The 19,817-nt window shown below is 38.6% G+C and overlaps 1 protein-coding gene across 2 annotated transcripts in view; it reads right to left on the bottom strand.

Annotated features, from left to right (window-relative positions):
- Positions 1-3,781: 3,781 nt before the first annotated feature.
- Positions 3,782-19,817, bottom strand: part of cfap20dc (CFAP20 domain containing) — a 32,607-nt gene continuing 16,571 nt past the window's right edge. For both annotated transcript variants that reach the window (XM_034870131.1, XM_034870132.1), the window contains exons 13-17: positions 17,236-17,583; positions 15,225-15,461; positions 12,035-12,096; positions 5,218-5,312; positions 3,782-4,345 (exon numbers count right to left, since the gene is read on the bottom strand). In XM_034870131.1, the coding sequence (XP_034726022.1) occupies positions 4,227-4,345; positions 5,218-5,312; positions 12,035-12,096; positions 15,225-15,461; positions 17,236-17,583 (861 nt within the window). In that variant the 3' untranslated portion in view covers positions 3,782-4,226. The remainder of the gene's footprint in view (positions 4,346-5,217; positions 5,313-12,034; positions 12,097-15,224; positions 15,462-17,235; positions 17,584-19,817) is intronic.

Below are 19,817 nucleotides of genomic sequence, written 5' to 3'. Positions count from 1 at the left end.
ACCTATTCTGGTACTACCTCAATATACAATTATGAACCTGAAAATGAGCATATGGGCGCTTTAAAATATATTTAATTGAAAAGTTGCGGGTTTTCGACTGTTGACAGAACAGCACATTTGAAGACATCATCAGGGTTTGTAGGAAATTGTGATGGGTATTTTCTTACTGTTTTCTGTAGTTTGTGGACCAAATGATCAATCTATCATGAAAATAAACATTAGCTGCGGCCCTAAGGCAATAAATGAATCCACAAAAAACTATTTTCCATTCGGGCCAGCAGCCTCCCCGTCCAATATTTATTCCAGAAGGTCCTGTCACAAGGGGAGAAAAAGGAAGTTACAAAATGACATGTGAAGTGATGAGGAAAGTTACATCTGTGTCAGCTCGTATGGTGGGGTGCACGACAGTGAAAGCTACAGTCAGGGAAGCCACGATGCACTGACCTCGTCTGACTCCTCTCCCACTGTGCAGGACTCCCCGCCACCTTCCCCCTCTGTCACTGCTGAACCCTGATCCTCCATCCGCTTCAGCTGTGAGTATCTGTATGTCGTCTCACTGAAATAAAGTTTTGTGACAGAACGGGGTGACGTGTTTACTGCACTAATTATTTTTAAATAATCTTGTTAAGTCTTATTGGTAAAGTCCGCTTACTTGACTGGGAAGCAGTATTTTCGGATCATCAATACAGCAGCAACTATTGCAGCCACAGACACAAAGACTACCGATGCAATAATCCCGGGGTGAAGCCTTAACCCGGCCTAAAAAAAGACAAATGAATCCAATAAGATCTAACGGTGGGATAGTTAAAGAGACCATAAACCTAACAGCTCAGCTCACGATGTGTGCCTCAGATAAAAAAGGAAATACGGGCAGGAGATATGACAGCTGACCAGAGTGTGTGTTATGGATCACACTGGTGTATGACCCAGAAGCTCAACAGCAGGGTTGTGAATCACGGGCCAAGCAGGAAAACAATTTTGACAATAAATGATCATTCACATCCAAACTGTGATCACTAGCAGCCAAAAATCTTTAAAGCCGGATGTATGCATAAATTCATAGGTAATGTTCGGCGTAAAGTGAGAACTTTAATCTTTGTAGTGATAATTAGGATTCACGCAGCCCAAAGATTTTTCAATTAAAGAAATAATCACATTCAAGGAGGTGTCAGATATGAAAAACAATGAAACTAGGATGAGATATCACCACACTTATAACATATTCACATCATTTTGTAAAATCAATTTATTTGGCCTGTGTCATTTCCTATGACACTTTATCTTTATGTGAGGTGTTGAATAGCAGATGAAAGGCATCTTTCAATGCTAGATTTGTAGCTTTCTATAAAATTCATCAAGCGGTCTTTGGAGACACCATGAACACAAATTTAGTCATACCTATTATTATTACAATACTTTTTCATGAATTTATATTTCACTAAGCATTATGGCACTAGAAGTGAAGTGAAGTGAAAATGGCAACCATTATGATTCCATATAGATCTGTAAAATAGCGAGCAGGCTATTGTGCAATAAGAAGATAGAGCCAATGAGTGTATGTTCTCCTCCGAACTGCATCCATTTTAATACTACTATCATACTATGATATTAGCATGTCTTTGATTCCTTAAATAACTACATTAAGTAAGGAAAAAATGTACATATGTCCCCTTTACATACTGTAGGCCTATATGTCAAGTTTAAACAGCTTCACGTTTAATATAGCCTAAAAATAGGCGCAGTTGTGGCCCGCATCAGCGAATTTAATAACAAGCAACTCTGACACCATGATCATAATAATAACTTCTTTGTCTTTAGCATGTTCAAAGTTATGCGTGCGAACCAATTCATGCATATTACAGCATTTAACGGATCTAACTTGTCATGTTATCACATATTTACCTGTTCTGCTGATGACATCCTTGCGACTTTACAGCCTGGTTAACCTACTTTCATTATGAAACAATAAAGCTCAGTGCATTGGAGCCTATTTGATAAAAAATCAAGTCCCAAATAAATGGACAATGTTAATCTTTTAAAACAAATGTTTTCTGTCTGACTGTAACCTCGCTAGGTCAAACGCCATGGTTGTTTACTTCCTGGTGGCTCTCACCTCACCTGTTGAGAACGTTTTCCACGCCCCCTTTCCAAAAACGTCATGTGACATTTGTGTTTTTTTTGTCCCGACTTTATAAAGTGACATGAAGTTTCTACTGCACATATTATATATTTTAAATTTACAAAAATACACTCTCAAGCCTGAAGTTAACTATTTTTCAGAAAAATGTGCCCATTTCCAAATTCCTAGCAAAAAATGAGTACATTTCTACAGTAATTCAGGCATTAAGATAGGGCATTAATTTAATTCTATGATCAAAAGAACGAAATCCAGGGTACAAGTGGCTGAATTGGGTTTCCTAAGAGATAGGGTGAGAAGCTCAGTTATCCGAGAGGAGCTCGGAGTAGAGCCGCTGCTCCTTTGCGTTGATGGTGGCCAGTTGAGGTGGTTCGGGCATCTGGTAGGTATGCCTCCTGGGCGCCTCCCTAGGGAGGTGTTCCAGGCATGTCCAGCTGGGAGGAGGTCTCGGGGAAGACCCAGGACTAGGTGGAGAGATTATGTCTATATCACCTGGCCTGGGAACGCCTCAGGATGCCCCAGTCGGAGCTGGTTGATGTGGCTCGGGAAAGGGAAGTTTGGGGTCCCCTACTGGAGCTGCTGCCCCCGCGACCCGATAGCGGATAACCGGATGAAGATGGATGGATAGATGGATTAATTTAATGTTTAAAATGCAACAGTGTAAAACACATGACCAGTGCTTAAAGAAAAAGAAGAAGAAGACTGTATGTAAGACAATGTAAACCCTAGGGGGGAAATTACATTTAAATACAGCATGGGTCCTCCTCAAGGAACACTTTCTAGAACCAGATTGTGGTGTCATCTAAGTACATTCAAATGTTCAATTTTGTTTCTAAATGGTTGACATACAGTATGTTTGGCTATTACTGATTGGAAAAAGAGTTGGATGTTGAATACTACACATAAACTGTGTGAACACATATTCAATTCAATTCAATTCTATTTTATTTATAGTATCAATTCATAACAAGAGTTATCTCAAGACACTATACAGATAGACCACACTCCAGAATTTACAAGAACCCAACAGTTCTAGTAGTCTCCTCCAGAGCAAGCAACAGTGCGACATATCATGTAGTATATTTGTGCACTGTCCATCTACTAGTATTTAACAAACAGGTTGCCCTCTGACCTGGGCCCAGTACGCTCGTTGAGCCGACTGAATGGTATCTCACTGATCCAGTTGGGGCTATTGTTTGATTCATACTACTTGGAATTACAATGTGATGAATGAATATTAGTTCTCCTCTTTTCATTTCAATTTGTTGTCTGTCACTGTGAGGCAACAATTCATCTCAGTCTAAAAATGATGTGACAGCTGCTCATCAGGTGTGATCAGTGTTTTGGCAAGACTGACAAAAAGACCTGCCAGCCCGTCTGTTGTTGCTGCTGGTTACTCCAAAAAAAACTTTTATGAATACAATTATTACAACAAGGGATACTTGTTAACTTTGGCAAATATTACACATACATACAAAATAAATAATCTTTTATATTTTGTACTTGTTGGGCTATTAAATGATTTCAAGAACTGTACAAGCTCTGTCCAACCAGGACACTTTGATTAAAATCCACACATGAAATACACGTCACTTCAGTTCTTGTTTAATTCAAACGATATACACACATGAACATATTTGGATATCTGTTTTTCACAAATTATGATAAAGAATAAAATGACCTTTTTCTGTTATATTAATATACAGGCAAAAATGAAATTTCAGAAATCATCTTAAGGAATCTCCAGGATGTTCTTTCAAAAGGGTTACATGTAAATTTGCTACCCAAAACTTTTGAAAAGACTTTCTACCAGATGTGCTAGTGAATGGGCGACTACTCAGTTTCTTGCAAAGAGCGTGTATCTACTGTATTCCCCACTCCCACTCCCTTACACACTAATATGACTATTCATGAGACACAAAGCTCCTGATAGTTTGTCAGAAACAAAAGCAGCATCATGGAAGGATTTTTGTGAATGGGGTTTTCATTGCTGATCAATAAGCCAGGCCTCAAAAAGATTGATGACGCCATTCATCTCCTGTCAAAAACGTCTGATTTATTAATTTTGATCCTTTTAAGCTTTGAGCTTTCAAGCTAGTTCATAGTATTTCCCCGTCTTTGGGTCGAAATAGCAGTTCAGGCATGGATCATAGAGCAGATTCAAATACTCATCCTCCTTCTCCTCTTCATTCACCGACTCATCCCGTCCTGTAATAATTCAAGAAGATCACTCACACATCACACTTGATAGTATTCATTCCAAACCTACATTGAAGTGCCACAGTAACTAAAATCAATTAAGCTTGTACAGATACAAAAGACATACTGTAAATGGAAAATGTATATTGTATTTTCTGTGTACAGTAGCATAACCATGCCAGACACGAGGAAGAGCCTGCTCTTGTCAGCTGTTACTGGAATAAAATGAGAAGCGTGGATGGCAAGGTGACCTTCAGGCTCCGGTGGATTTAAAAGTTTTCTGTCGCTGCCATTTTTTTTTCTCATCAATCTAGACCTCAGATACCCACTCTCTGTACCACATTATGAAGCTGTAAAGAGATTCCCTGTAATCCCCACTACTTTAAAGTGTGAGAATTTAGCTGTTAAATTGACAGGCAGTTAAATGCTAAAAAGGTTACGGAATGCTCCTGGAGGAACATTTTATCTAATCAGAACTTTGGCAACGATAATGAAAACTAATTATAAGACACATTGTGTAAGAGGTTTAAAAATGATGTTGTAAACTGAAAAGGTTTCATCAATTAACCTTGCCGATGCGTCTTGGGCGGGTACAGATCTGTAATGAGCCTGTCTCTTTTGACCTATAGAGTTATGTGGGGGACAGAGCTCCACTCTTATGGGTTTTAACCCTTAATTAGATACAGTGTCACACGCTTTCCCACCAAGTTGAGTGGGTGTTTGGGTGAAAGCTTTGACACTGGTGAATGTTGTACGTTATTATGCATTTGTGCAATTAGTGTGGTTAATGTTGAGGCACTGTAATGTTTGCTGTCCGCCTGACTTTAAAGGACATAAAAGGGTGTCTGGGATCAGAAGAGCCAAAATTAAGATTATTGTACCTCCGATTAGATCGTCCAAATGGTTCCATGTGTTGCCTGACCTTTTCCGCTGGCTTGGAGGTATAATAGGAGGGCTGAGCATATCCATCCACTCCCTAGGGAAAAGACCATAAAAGCACACAGTCATGACAACACATGCCATTACACACACCACACTACTGTACAGCGCACGTCAAATTGCCTCCATATGACATTTTTACAACAAAGTCCCATCATGGTGTGCTTTCAGAAGCCTATGTATGCCTCCATTGTCCTTGAGCTACTTCTCCTGCACACTAAGCCTTGCTGCCTCACAGTTTTACCTGGATCATTTATTAGATTGTGACTCAAGCTGTGATTTCGAAGTGTCCACATTCTGGCCCGGAGTAGGGTTCTTAACCTTGTCTGTGTCTGTGAGAGCAGGACTTCCTTTTTTTCTAAATGAGTTTATCTTCCCTGTCTGAGAGCTACACAGGCTATAACTATAAATCAAACATGTTCTAGTAAGTGCAACACTGCTCTTTTAGTATGGAGCAACATATTGGAGTAAGAGCAAAAATGCCACAATAAATTATTACTTGGAAGCAGTGTAAGATTCATTTGTAAAACAGAATTCATGATAATTTGAGGCTATACATCAGTTGCGCAATTAGCCATTTACATATTTTGCCTTTGGACTAAAACATCTTATTAGTGCACATAATAGCTGAGGGACTATAATCTCCTGTACAACATTAAGCTGACAGCAGACAATTCAAATGTTCATTATCGATGATTGATAATGGCACTCCCTCTGAAACCAAAGTACATTCACTAACCAAATTATTGTATATTCACTAAGCTAAAATTGTGACATGTTAATACTTTCAGCAGGCTACATTCAAAACATTTGAAACCTTCCCACAACACAGTCAACTTGAAGTCAACTGATAACTACAAGTAACAGCATTGTATTAATTGAATTAAATAATTAAGGGGATGGAAAAAGAAAATCTATCCTGAAAAAGGATTTATGTCTACCTGAGAAAAAGGAATAGTCCCTACAGGTGGGATTAACTGCAAGTCAAATATCTATAAAGCTGCTGGCCCATGATGTCAGAGCATTTGTAGCCTGATCTTGGTCCCTAGTGGCCTTCTTGTTCAACCGATCACTATGTGGTTCCCCCACAGCATTGAAATCTGCACCAACAACAAAAGAACAGTCTATTAACTCCAGCATTTGATTGTTGAGCGTATTATAGAAATTGCCATCAAAAACATTAGGCGCATAAGCTGACACAAATGCAATTTTTCTGGCACTAAATTCGAATGTGGAGATCACAATCCTGCCTGTGTCATCTGACCAAGAGGACAACACTTTAAGTGGGAGATTTTGTTCGCCAACAATGGCCAACAATTGTTTTGAACTGAAAGATAGAATCTATTGGCTAAACGGCTGGCGTCCACCTGCAGTAAATGTGTCTCCTGTAATAATGCAATGTCAACAGTTCTCTTTTTAGTAAGCCCAGAGTGCTGACTCATTTATGAGGAGCATTCACTTCACCACAAATCAAACTAAAAATGAAATTTCACCCGTTATCAAAAAAGCTGCATTCTAAGTGAAAGTACATGAGGATATTGCTACCGCCTTTCACTTTGTTAAATCCTATCAATAGTTAATCCAAAGTTAAGTCCCACTACACACAGCTCATGTAAAACACATAACAACAACAGATGAGACATTGATACAGAATGAAGAGAAGGGGGGGAAACATAGCCAGAGAGGCTAACATTCAAATTTGGTCTGTGATCAAGATTTACACATGGCTGTGCATTTCTGACTCTGTGAGGTCTGGGCTGCAGCACAAGGCTACAGCCCAGACCTCTCACTTCCACAGGTGTTTGCTCCCTTATCTTGTGCCTGTCTGTGTGTGTCTGTTTCTGCGTGTGTTGTTTTGTCTCCCTCCCTCCAGTCTTTCCTCTGTTTAATTATTATTTGTAAAAAAATTATTTATTTTTGTTGGCCCTGGGACGTATTCTCATTTCAGTGTATTGTTTGTAATTGTCAGTTTATTTCTTAAATATGTAAAAAAAACAAAAACAAACTGATGACTACAAGAAAATGCCCGTCTCTCATAACTTCTTGCCTCACATTCCAATCATCTATCTTCATGATAATGTTGTAGAACTGTTGTATGAAAGCAATCTCACATGGAAGTTAGCACTGTTATTCCAGATTTCATGACATTCATGACATTCATGACATTCATTTGTGTGAAATATAGTAACAACTGTGTGAAATAGTAAAAAGCAAAATGCAAAGTTTTCAGTTAATAACATCTGAAATATGCCTACACATACATGTTTAAGCTCAATGTTTTCTATAGATGAAAGCCATCCCGGTGAAAATAAAAAAGCAATGTGAGGATTAACACGTGCATACTGGTCGGTTCATTTACATCTCATCTTGCATTTAAGCCTGAATTAGATATTTGTTAATTTCTAACCTCAACCCTTTAAAATGACAAAGTACATTATCTCTACTGACTGAGGCTCTGATTTCTCTTTCTAACAAAAGGGATTTGCCCCACTCTAACACCCTTGTGACTGTGTGATAGGCAGAAACGTGGTACAATAGTTAATGAAAGCAATTTTCAAGGACAAAGGCCTCTGCTACAGAGCTGCAAATTGGACTTCAAATTGTTAGGAACTTGGGGAGAGTGATTAAATTCTTAGATTTTCAAGTCATTATACCTGTAATAAAGGAAATACATTAGTTTAATTTAATTTGAGTGAGTACACTGTTTTGCAACAGTAAAGTATACTGAATATAAGATTTCCAAACTCAGTTTGTCTGAGATCCTGAAATTCCTAATTGTCTTAATTGTAAAAACAATTGAATTGCTACTCACAGTCTCTGTGACAGATTGATTTGTGGTTTCACATTCAGCATGCCAGCCAAAGGCAGACACAAGTATCACACAAATAAACATGCATCAAACGCAAATAAACCTGTTAAATAAAAAAAAACTATTTAAAATGATAGAAAAGCCCCACATTAAGCACAGCAACAAGGGCATTTCAGCTGTCAAGAAAACTGCCAAGATGCTCAAATAATACCATATTAGAATTCACTGTAAGGGTGTCTCAGAATGTGATGCCTAAAAGAAAAAGACGAAGAATACAACGTTTAATCCTGTGCAGCTGCTCCTCCAATATATAAATCAAGGCGTGCTTCTAAGTCTAATTTCAGTAGTACAGCTGCAGATGTTGTAGTGCTGTGTGAGACAAATCATGGAGTACATTTGAGGTAGCTGTCAATAGTAATATTAATTTCAGTGGACATTCAATCAAACAGCATATCCTCACTCGATGTTTAATCAGGCACTAAAACATGTTGGCATTGAAATATGAAAATATCTACAAAGTATATGCATGGGAGTCCCCACATGTTCACAACAGGCTACCTCGCTTTTCATCAAAACATCAAAAGTGTCGGAGAGGAGATGGTTGCATAATTTGAGTAGCGGACCTATGATGCAATCCCTTTGTCTTGTTTTGTAACATGCCGCATGGTTGTGTACACCCACAAAGACATACAGATGTGCAGAGACAGGGCTCAGTGAGGTGATGCAGGGTCTCCACAACCCTCCAAAGAGAAACAAGGGATCCATCCATGAAGCCATGGGTTCAGGTCTTGAGATGAATATACAGCGCTTGTAAGCCTGTAGATACTGCCCAGATGATTATGTATGATAATGGATTATTAATGATAGCATTGAATAATTTCTTCTAACTCTTCCTCTAATCCAACATATTAAACCTGCCTCCATGAGCTATTTTGACTCAAGCCTTAACTCGGAGCAATTTTCCCTTGAATGAACATTACAGAAACACGGATCCGACTGAATGTCTGTTAGGTTTGCAATGTACATAATTCTATTTCATCTCGTCTTTAAAACTACGAAGCCCATTTACCTTCTTATAAAGAAAATACTTCACTCCCAGATACTCTTTCACTGCTAAGCAACAACCATCTGTAATGTTCAACACGCAACATATTTTCAGGTGTTCAAGTTTTGTAATTTACCGTTCTGATGTACCCACTTTCTCTCACCTCACTTTGTCAACTCCAAGTTCATTTTCGGTGGTTTCTGGGCTACATAAAGTATGTGTTCTTCTTAGCATTGTATACGCCTGAAGTTGATATTGGATGCACAAAATAATGCTGCCTCCTCAAGTAATATAAGCCCATTTGCCAATAAGTTTTATTTTTGAGGTTAGAAATGTAACTTCAGTCAGGTTTTAACCTGTAGGCAGGTAAAACGAGGTGGAAGATGTCTCGTGGCTGCTTTGCATTATAAACTACTGAGACTCCTGCCATGTAAAAGTTGGCCTTTCCTTCATCAATGATGAATTTCTCCTTGTATGACTCCTGAAACAGCAGTGAGTTTAACCCTTGGTTTTGATTTTAAGGACTTGAGTCACTGTCTGTCTAACATTAATTATGTAAATGATAAAAAACGTGTCATATAAAGTTAGCAGTAATAAATCTGGCAAGCACAATAATAAGTAAGTAACTAGAGGGCAATTTCTGAAGAATAAAAGATGTGGAATATGTTTAGGTTTGTTGAAAACTGACACTAAACTGCTGGCTTTAACAGGTAAATAATACCAATGCTGTATGAAAGATGTGGAATGAGTAGTTTACTAGTCTCATGTTGCCAGACCTATCTCCACAGCACTTTTGTCAGCGATGGAGTATGGTCTGGCTGCATGAGTTTACATTTTGGTGTATGGTGAAAAATGCTCTGGACTGTATGTATTGTATATTTATTTAAACCAATCACAATTGTCTAGGGTGGCGCTAAGTTCCGGATGCAGCAAGAGTGCCCTTGCAAATAAATAAAACATAGTAGAAGGGGAGTTGACTGCCTATCCGGTGCACAAGAGATGCCCCGAATGTCAGGCTTTATACCCAAACTGTACATCCGGTAAGCCAGATAAATTACATCAGCAGTACACAGAGTACCTCCAACCAATCTTGCTTACTCAGTTATGCCGTTTTCCCAATACATGGTACCTGCTTCGACTCTACTCACTTCTTTTGGTTTTCCATTATAAAAAAAGTCTCTGGTACCTGCCAACAGATTTTTTTAGTCCAACCTCAGTTGGTCCAAAAGGGGACACAAAAACCTGCAGACTACTGATTGGTCAGAGAGAATTGTCACTAATCACTGTGTCAACATTGCTAGCGTGTCCCACCGTGTTTAAGTAGTTTATCCAGTGGTATTTTTTTTGCTGCTTCCAGGTCCTTTTGAAACTAATTTGTATTCTGACTGTGGCAAAAGACGCATCAAAAAAAAAATACACCTGTGAAGTTCCGTGTGTGTGTTGCGTTAGGTCACGGCCGTTTCCCGCTATGAGGACCAGCCATGCTTGCCTGAGGCGGTAGGTAACTAATCCGCAATGGAAAAAAGAGGATGGGGCACCACGGCCGAGTCGAGCAGTCGAGCAAGTACTATTACTGGAAAAACGCCATTAGAGTTCTTCACAGTGCTGATGCTTATTCTGGTTCTCAGTTCGTTTCTACGGTATGACAGTCTACCTGTTTTACCCAATACCTTGACACTAGGGCATAATTCCCACTGGGGACCGGGGGGACATTTTCAAAATCCTATTTATGCCTTCCCTCCTTTTTCCAATTAGTTTGAAATTATTTTATTTATAAGTCTGGATGATTGGCCATTATTTTAAGCAATAAAGAAAGAAAGACATATTTTTCTTATATACACGTAGTTTTGTGTTCTTTCAGGCATAATTTCATTATGGTCAGATTAATTTTTTCCTGGATTTAAATAAAAAACGTTTTTCAGGCAGAGGACCACCAGAAACCCTTATAGTTCGGGACCCTAGGTCTAAGTGTCTCCTGTCTAGAGAACTCATTTCACAGAGATTAGGCTGAGGCACACCTCTCATACTCCTGCTTTTAGCTCAAAGACTGTAACTCCTGGAAGAACCTGCTGAACACACTGTGGAATCTGTAAGTGTTGTGTCAACAATGTGAGAATTAGAGCAGGTCAGAAAAGTCCCCGTTGTTGCTTCCCTCCTGAAATATCAGTTCTCGGTTAATATACAATGCTGCAGTTGATTGACAGTCCTGTCACTTGGAGGCTAACGGGTTAAATGTGTTAAGTCTGTTTGCTTCCATAGCTATATTGTTTAAAAAAGGACAAGTTACCCTATGTTTTGAAGTAAAATAATATGTGGGAAAGTATGGAAAACATTGAATATTATGAAAGGTGCAGTATGTACTTGCGAAAATGACAAGAGCAGTAAAGGGAGAAGAAAACTACTGTACCTGGCCCAGTCTCAATTTATTCATACTCATCTGTAAGCAAAAAAGACCCTATTTTGCATATCTATCTGACAGTTGACATTTAATTCTGCAGTCACTGGTTACCATCTGATTATGAATTTAAGGGTATGTTTCATTTACATGCAGCCAAATACAAATACTAGGCTATATAAGGTCATTTTCTGCCAGGTAATACATGAAATACACCAGTGTGGCTTGCAATTTCGACTGTGACACTATAGTATCCAAAGGTAATGGGTTGTTAGGTTTCTGAAGACAGCATGTCAGTTCTTTTTTAAAGAAAATGACTCTATTAATAGCCTGACCTTCATGCATAACATATAAGTAACAAATATAAATATGTGGTATCACGACACAAGAGTTTGTTTCTATTCCTAAACTGTCAGCCTTGTCCTGTAGTGTACAATTTATTACAAATTACAAATTTAAAGCTCAGCAAAGTACTTGTGGTACAACTGTGTGTGATGCATGCTTACGTACCTGGGGTTTGATTGCAGGAGGGGGTTCATTTCCTTCTGGTAGTGGTGACCCTGATTAGCTGTCTGGATCAGTAATATAAGGAAGAAGTAAAAGGTTGACTTACAAAAAATTTCCAAAAAAATCAATATTCAGTTATCTATGTTAAGTAAAAAAATAAAACACTGAGTAGTCTGTTGGGGCACAAAAAGAATATAATGCACACTTACAGCACTTCAAGATTGAAAATGTTGTATAGGTGCAGAACAACCTATTTCATTCAACATAGGCTGGAAATGAAGACCATCGCGTCAACCACCAGACTGCTATTTAAGCTTCATTGCTTGACAAATGAAAGTTGTCTCTCAACAGAAAATGTGTATGTTTTGACATATAAACTGTCAAAGGGAGCAACATGTCTTTTATGCAGAGACCACTGACTAGAACATCAACTCAGTTGCCCAATATCACATGCAATGCCTCATTGACATCTACGGACACACATCAACAACCCTGCCTGGCTCATGGAAAGCAAAAAAAGCAACATTTTCACAAAAATGGGTGTACATTGAAGGGTGTACAAACCAATATCAAGGGATGAGTAAAATCATAGATGTTCTCTAACTATTTTGAAATGAAAAATGACTGGAGCTGGGTGGTATTTGTGATTGGGGCCTTGTACAACACAAAAAGCTACATTATTTGTGAGCTGTGAGTATTTGAAAAGTAAAATATAATGGTTTCACATTCAATTTATAGTAATATTCAGCTATATTAAACACAAGTGCATTGCCCTCTCCATCTTGTCAAAGCTAAAGACCATATTATAGCCTCTGGAGGTTATTTAAATCTAGTGCCTGTTTAAAGGCTATTACGTTACCTGACGTTGATGAAGAAGCAGTCATGCTGAAGCTGTAGTCCTTGCATTGCTTAAGTAAATTTGAGCTATTTGTGCACTCCAGTGCCTTCTTTATGTAATCTACTTCTAAAAATAAGACAGGACCTAAAATTGTACCCAGTGGAATTCAGCAGGTAATATGTACAGATGATGATGAGTTGCCTGTCGGTTGATAGCAAAAATTCTTTTGGGGAGGTAGGAGCTGAACCATTTCTGAACACTAGCCATTGGGTAATATTAAACCCAATGCCTCAAATGGCCATTTAAACTTGCATGAACTACAGAATCAAAGGGAACACCTGGGTCCAAAAGTGTAAGAAGCCTATCTGCTGCCAACAGAAGTACATTACTTATTTTGCTCATCTCTGGATTCAATATTCTTTCAATAAACAGCTAAATGTGTCAGTGAGTGAACACAGCTGCACTTGCTGCCTGCAGCTGCAAAGTCAATGTGATGACTTTCCTGAAAAACTATTTGCTGCACAGACTCACAAAAAAAACCCACAGGATTGGCTAAAAGGTTGCTACACACTAGGTATGGCTAAGCCTAGGTCCTCAAAACAGCCCAAATTCTAGTTAGCGTTTATAGCTGGCACCTCTATTGATTGACCAGTCTCCTTGACTGATGTTCCAAAATGTTGCTATCCTAGTGCTCAAGCTGCACTATCCCGCCTTCTAAATATCCACGAATGTGCATCATCTGTTATCCTGCATGCTGGGTCAAGTGATGCTACAACAATCAGTAAACCTAAAAGAGCCCTGCTTGTCTCTGATCAGCATTGCTGTAGACCCAATCATTTCTGGCGCTGTGCCTACGCTGTGCTATGGAGACATAAACTCCTGTGGTAGTGGACACTATAGTGGCTGCTTTCCTGCTTTTTTCTCCTTTCATATGCTATTCCTGTTATAAACCCCCATTGTACAACTGCCCAAGCAAAATTGCAGGCCGAGCAGTATTACATTACATAGTCTCACACCTATCATTACTCTTCTTCACACATCTAATATTAATAGTTCTCCCTTCTTCTTTGTGCATGTGTTATTTAGACAAGCTACACCAGACATTTTTATCCCACAAAAAAGCTGGCTCAATGCCAATGTTCAAATGAAGAAATAAGTGCTGCTGGATGTAACTCGTTTAGATATGACAGGAAAAGTAAAGGACATGTATTGATTTATGAAAGGAGTTGTTTTGCTGTACAATTACTTAACTCTTCCTAAGGACATTGACTATGTTGCTGTGATATATAGGCACAAAAACTGGCTGTCTGAATATTAGACACCTGGGCTGGTACCAGGGCCACCTGAATCCTGGCATTATGAGTCTTTCACAAAGACAAATTAGATCATTTTAAAAGTTGTATCTGTTACAATGTCTCAAAAAAAGTTTATATTTGAAAAAAATAATGTAATGTCTTTCTGTATGTCACTTCCTCTCTTTTTTTGGCAAAGCATTTTTTTTAATATGCTGATGGTGGTGCTGTTGCCATAGTATTTAATTGTATTTATAATAAAGCAAAGCAGATGATTTGGTAAACATCGCTTTTGGGGTATGATTAAGTCAAATGTAAATCTCATCCTGTCCTTGTGGAAAACTGTATGGTCTAAAGATATATGTTTTTAACGGTGACCACATCTCTGTGTCCTCTAAAAAGAACCCTGAGATGATGATCTCTGTGGTAATATAACTATGTACTGTGTTCTGCTTGAATCTCAGTACATTAATGAATATCTGCATGTAAAGAAATATAACAGGCCTATAACACCAGCATCTGTAATGATTATATTCACTGGGGATTTTACAGTGGACCCACTAGGGCCAGACAAGGCAGCGTACTCTCTTCATAAGTGCAATGTGCTTATGCTAATGAGAATTGATCTAAATGACCTTCAATAACCAAGAGCAAACTATACCATCCTTGAATTCTAAAAAAAATACTTCTGGGGATCATTTCAAATGACCTAAATACATTCGAGTCAGTGGGGGGGAACTGTGGATATTATGCCAGGGTGCTTTTAAAAGCTGTAAGAGGCCAATTAATGTGTTACTATCTCCATAATCTTTTGAAATGCAGAAAACACGCTGGAGAAAGAGGTGCATTAGTACTTAATGGTGGCATAAGTTAGGGTCTTAAAATGGAAATTAACAAGTGAAAGGATCCACCAGGGTCAAAATTCTTTATTCCAGACAGAAGATAGAGAGAGGGACAATGTACTAATGATTGTAATTAGTAGATGAGCTGCACATGAGTGTTGCTTGTTAGTGAAGAATCAACAAAAAAAGATCAAGTAGTAGCAAAGGATGATAGTACAAACCATGGAGATGTGGGTCCATGTAGAGGCATCATCACAGCTCATGCTGATGCTGACATTACAGTGGTGGATCTGAGATACACTGAGGCCCGAGGCTCTATCTCCATCATCCTCCTGCTCTTTTTTAAGACTTGCCAGCATTTGAAGCTCGTCATCATCATCTCCATGCAATCGCAGACTGCTAAGCATGTGTAAGTTGTTATTGATGGAGTCAACAGGCTTTGGTGTGTTGTCTTCTTCCTTTTACCGTAAAAAAAAAGAAGAGGAAAATACTTATTTAAAAGCAATACCAATGACAATGCCTTGCATTTGTCACAGTCACACATACACAAAGTAGAGTAAATCGTAAAAATTCAGACAGTAGTCTGAGACAGAGCTCAAAGCAGTGCTGGACATAATGTTTAGTTTTGGCCCTCTTTTATAATGGCTAAGCAAGTTAAAGAGAGTGCTATGCTAACTTTATTTGTGAAAAGAGGCCTGGCCTTTTCTTGGTGTTGAATTAAGGACAGTCAATAAACCAGAGTTGCAGGTAGAGAAACAAACTCCTTGTCATATTTCTCTGACAACCTTTCAGTCAAAGCCTTCACTGAATGCTGCCTGCTGAAGTCGGCACGAATCAGTAGTCAAGTACCGCTCAGATGAAGGATGCTGGGACATGTCTCAGCAGTGAGTTGCGTAAATATAGAAAGCAACAGCCAAGTGACAGATCTCCCTTCAGGCCTTGCGAACGTTCCAGTTGACTATCCTCTGATCCTGGATCTTTTCAACTGAAGCAGCGACCAACCGCAGTTTGTAGAATCTTGCAGTAGTCTGATCCTTCTCAGCATGGCATTAACATTTTTACTTCAAGTCCTCCTTTGCTGTCCAAATCAGCAGTGATCACATATTACCATGAGCAAAGACAGAAACAGAATACCACCAGAGCTTAATATGAATTGAGCCAAGCTCATCTACTGAAGACTTGAGGATGTGATGATAGTCTCTGTAAACAAAGACTTTACAATGCATTTTAATCAAACTAATGTACATTTAATAAAGCTGCATTCATCAATTTTGGGCAAAGAAAAACAAAACAACATTCACTATGTTTTTTAATTGTGATGTGATCTCCAACAACCCCTGACAAAAATATCTTGATCTTTGGTCGAGCCTTCAAGATGCTCCAACTTTTTTGGCTAGCAAACAGCAAAGCGGGGGGGCAGTCTTATAAACACAAAAAAGTCTGTCACTGATTGAGGAATTAAGTTACACACATTGGTTCAAAATTTGCAAGAGTGCTCGGTTCACACCTATTGCAATTTCTAGCCACTGGGGGACCATAGGAAGGCTGGGGGAATGCATATTAATGTTAAAAAACTCATAAAATGAAATTTTAATGCCATGGGACATTTTATTATTTGTCTTAAATTAAGCTTAACTATGTCATGTGATATGTCATTTTAAATACGTAATGGCACGAGAAGGCCAAGCTTGAGTGGGCAGAGAACTGGAATAACGAGGGGAACACTGATTAGGTGACAAGACAATGGCAACAAGGACTGACAACACAAAGACAGGCTGACAAGGGTAGACACAGCACAGATGTACAAGGGAAGACACGCTGGGCAGGGCTCCAAGGACATATAAGGTACACATAGTGCAAGCACAGAAAATTATTAAATAAAACAAGGAACATTAAACAGAAAACCAAATAAATCCTGTCACACAGTCTAATAAACAGGATTTTACCTACAAAAAGTCCAAAGGTCTCTGCCCACAAAGCAGGACCATGATAGATTAGATCTTTTCACGAGGATATGAAACTTACACACATCAGTGATGCAAATTTCTTGTGATTTGAACATCTTTATCTAAAACACTAGTTCTTCTCAATTCTAAGATGTTTGCTTTCTCTTGCTCTTTTCATGTTTATGTACTGTTAATGTATTTGTTTGTCTCTCTATCATGAAAAACATAGAGCCATAGCAGTCTGTAGAGGGCTATTTTTTGTAAACATTGTAGATAGAAGCAGTACCTTGTGTTGTGTGGAGTAGTCCAATTTGACTTCTTGCAGGAGTCTCCTTGAAAGTGACACACTGCTGTTCTCATCCACAACCTGGTTCACAACCTCTGATCCATGTGGGCCACACTTGTGTTCCAGTCTGCTGGGTGTCAGACTGGGTGAAAGGCAGCGTGTGGGGGCGATCCCAGCTGGTTCAGCTCTCTCATTGGATGGAGACTGCATACCGCTGGTAGTTGGACTGAGCTCCTTTTGTGTAGTTTGGTCCATGTTGTAAGATTCAAGATGGACTTCAAGTTGCCCATCCAAGGTTGGACTGGGAGATCTGGGAGTAGCTGGGTTGAACGTGGTGTAGCTCATATCCTGAAATGTTGATTTAAAATGATTGTAAAACACACTGCTAAAACGATGGTTAGTCATGGCAAAGAGTATACTGTAAACGGCTTTTACAGTTACCTCAATACAATTGATGTGTGCTTAATAAAACTGATAGTAAGATGGCAAACAGTCATTGGGTTTGACCAGTTGTTGGTGGCTTAGCTTTAAATTAACCTCACATTTAATTAGGGTAATGGCATTCTTTTTAAATCAGCTAATCCTTCTTACCTTCATATCCCAAGTTAGCCCACAGTGATGTAGTTCACAATGTGGCGCCTAACAATCAGGTTATATAAGAAACACTCACTCTTGTAGACTTGAAATGTACATGATTCTGAACAATTATCAACTTGCTGATATATTGAGGACGGCAGCTGGATTCACAACAGGAACAATACAATCCGAGTGTGACCCAGTTGTATAGCGGGGGAAAAAATGTCCAAGGAAACTTTTAAAAAATCCTACAGCAAAATCCACTTCTGTCACCGACAAAACAAATAACCCAAATTCATTCTTAGGACCCCAAATTCCTGTAAGTGTAGTACTGTAGATGTATATAAACACAGATTGGAGGACATGAAATTAGCCATACTGAAGAAAATATGGTGTTTTGGACTAAACTTGCATATGTGTGGACAGAGCATAGTGATGTTGGAGTAAAATTTGGAACATTTTAAAACATTGTCTTTGCAGTAAAACTGGGTCACAGCTGGAATCCACTTTTACTATCGAATCAAAGCTGACTTTAGCTGCTGTTGTCCACAAAGGAATTTTCAAAGCCAATATTTGAGCCTACAGGGGTTAATGTTTCATATTTTAAACATAGTTTTTGGATACATTTTTCCTTTAATTGCATTATTCAATCTGCACCATCTTGACAGTATAACACTGACGTTGATAAGACCAATAATTCATTACTTGATTTAATATCTTAGTATATTAACTAACATTTGCAAAACAGTTTGATTAAGCCTAAAATCCAAATTTTAAACACAAGTTGCTGTAATATCTTCCCAATTTTCACACCAGCCTTTGTCATTCTCCATAAAACACAAGAGTATCACAATTGCGTAATACTTAGAGCCAGATTGCCAGCACACTTACACTTTTTAAAGTCATAATATAGATATTGTTTCTCATAAATTAAACAGTTGGAAGCTTCCCTCAGAACTGCAATTTCCTTTTGAGGCCTTTTCTTTCATCTCTGAGCTTTGTTTTTGGGGTGAATGGCTACCATAAGCCCCTTGAGGTTTCTTTTTATCTCACCTCCTCCATATGTTATTTGTTTTCTCTTTTCTTTTAATGCCTTATCATTTTCATATGTCCAAGTAAATAAGCAATGAACTACATGTATTATTGAAAGTCCTTATATGGGTGTGGCTGTGAGCAGGTGGGTTTGCAGTGTGTGTATAAGTGTGTGCTAGAGTATTAAGGGCATGTAGCAATGTGCTCTTTGGTTAGCCTTTGACTATACATGTCATGAAAGCAGTTGCTATACTACTGCATAGTTCATTCTTTCAGTTATTATTGCTTTGTTTTCTTTTAAATATTTCTCTATGTTTAAGAACAAAGGTTAGCTCAAAAGAATTGCATGAAACTGATGCAACACCTTGAAACATGATATTGCTCCAAGTTGAGAAATGAGAAACCTTCCATAAATTAATCAAAATCAGGCCAACTTGTGTCAGATGGCTAACCACAGTTTGATTTCTTACTATAGCCATGTTGGAAGTATATGGTGGCTTAGAAAGCTAAAGCCTTTAGCAATGCAAAGCTGCGGTGATATGTTAAAAGTGTCTCACAACCTGTGCTGCATGTCTTGCACTTTATACTATACATCTACTTAAGCAATGCTACCATAGGCATTCCAAATATGTTGCATATCTCAAAAACTACTACAGCTAATGACACTGTGGGGCTCAAAAGAATAGTCGGTTGGTCTCTTTAAGTTCCTTAGTCAAACTGAGTGTAAGAAACAGCACAATCACTGGGGGTTTGGGATTCTTGGGCCTCCCACATGGTTACAATGCCTTTTTTGCATGCACGACTATTCAGTCCCTCCAGGATTTTGCGATGTTGTTATTGCATCAATTGACACAAATTGATCCAATCCCTGTGAATTTGGAGTGACTTGCAATTTTGACCAATCACCACAACTTTTCCGCACTTTTCTTCCGTGACGTGTGTGACTCGAACATCTCACATTTACCAACAAAACG

The sequence above is a fragment of the Etheostoma cragini genome, chromosome 4 (assembly GCF_013103735.1).
Source record: "Etheostoma cragini isolate CJK2018 chromosome 4, CSU_Ecrag_1.0, whole genome shotgun sequence".
In the NCBI taxonomy this organism is placed as follows: domain Eukaryota; kingdom Metazoa; phylum Chordata; class Actinopteri; order Perciformes; family Percidae; genus Etheostoma; species Etheostoma cragini.
This window is presented reverse-complemented; position numbering and strand designations above follow the sequence as displayed.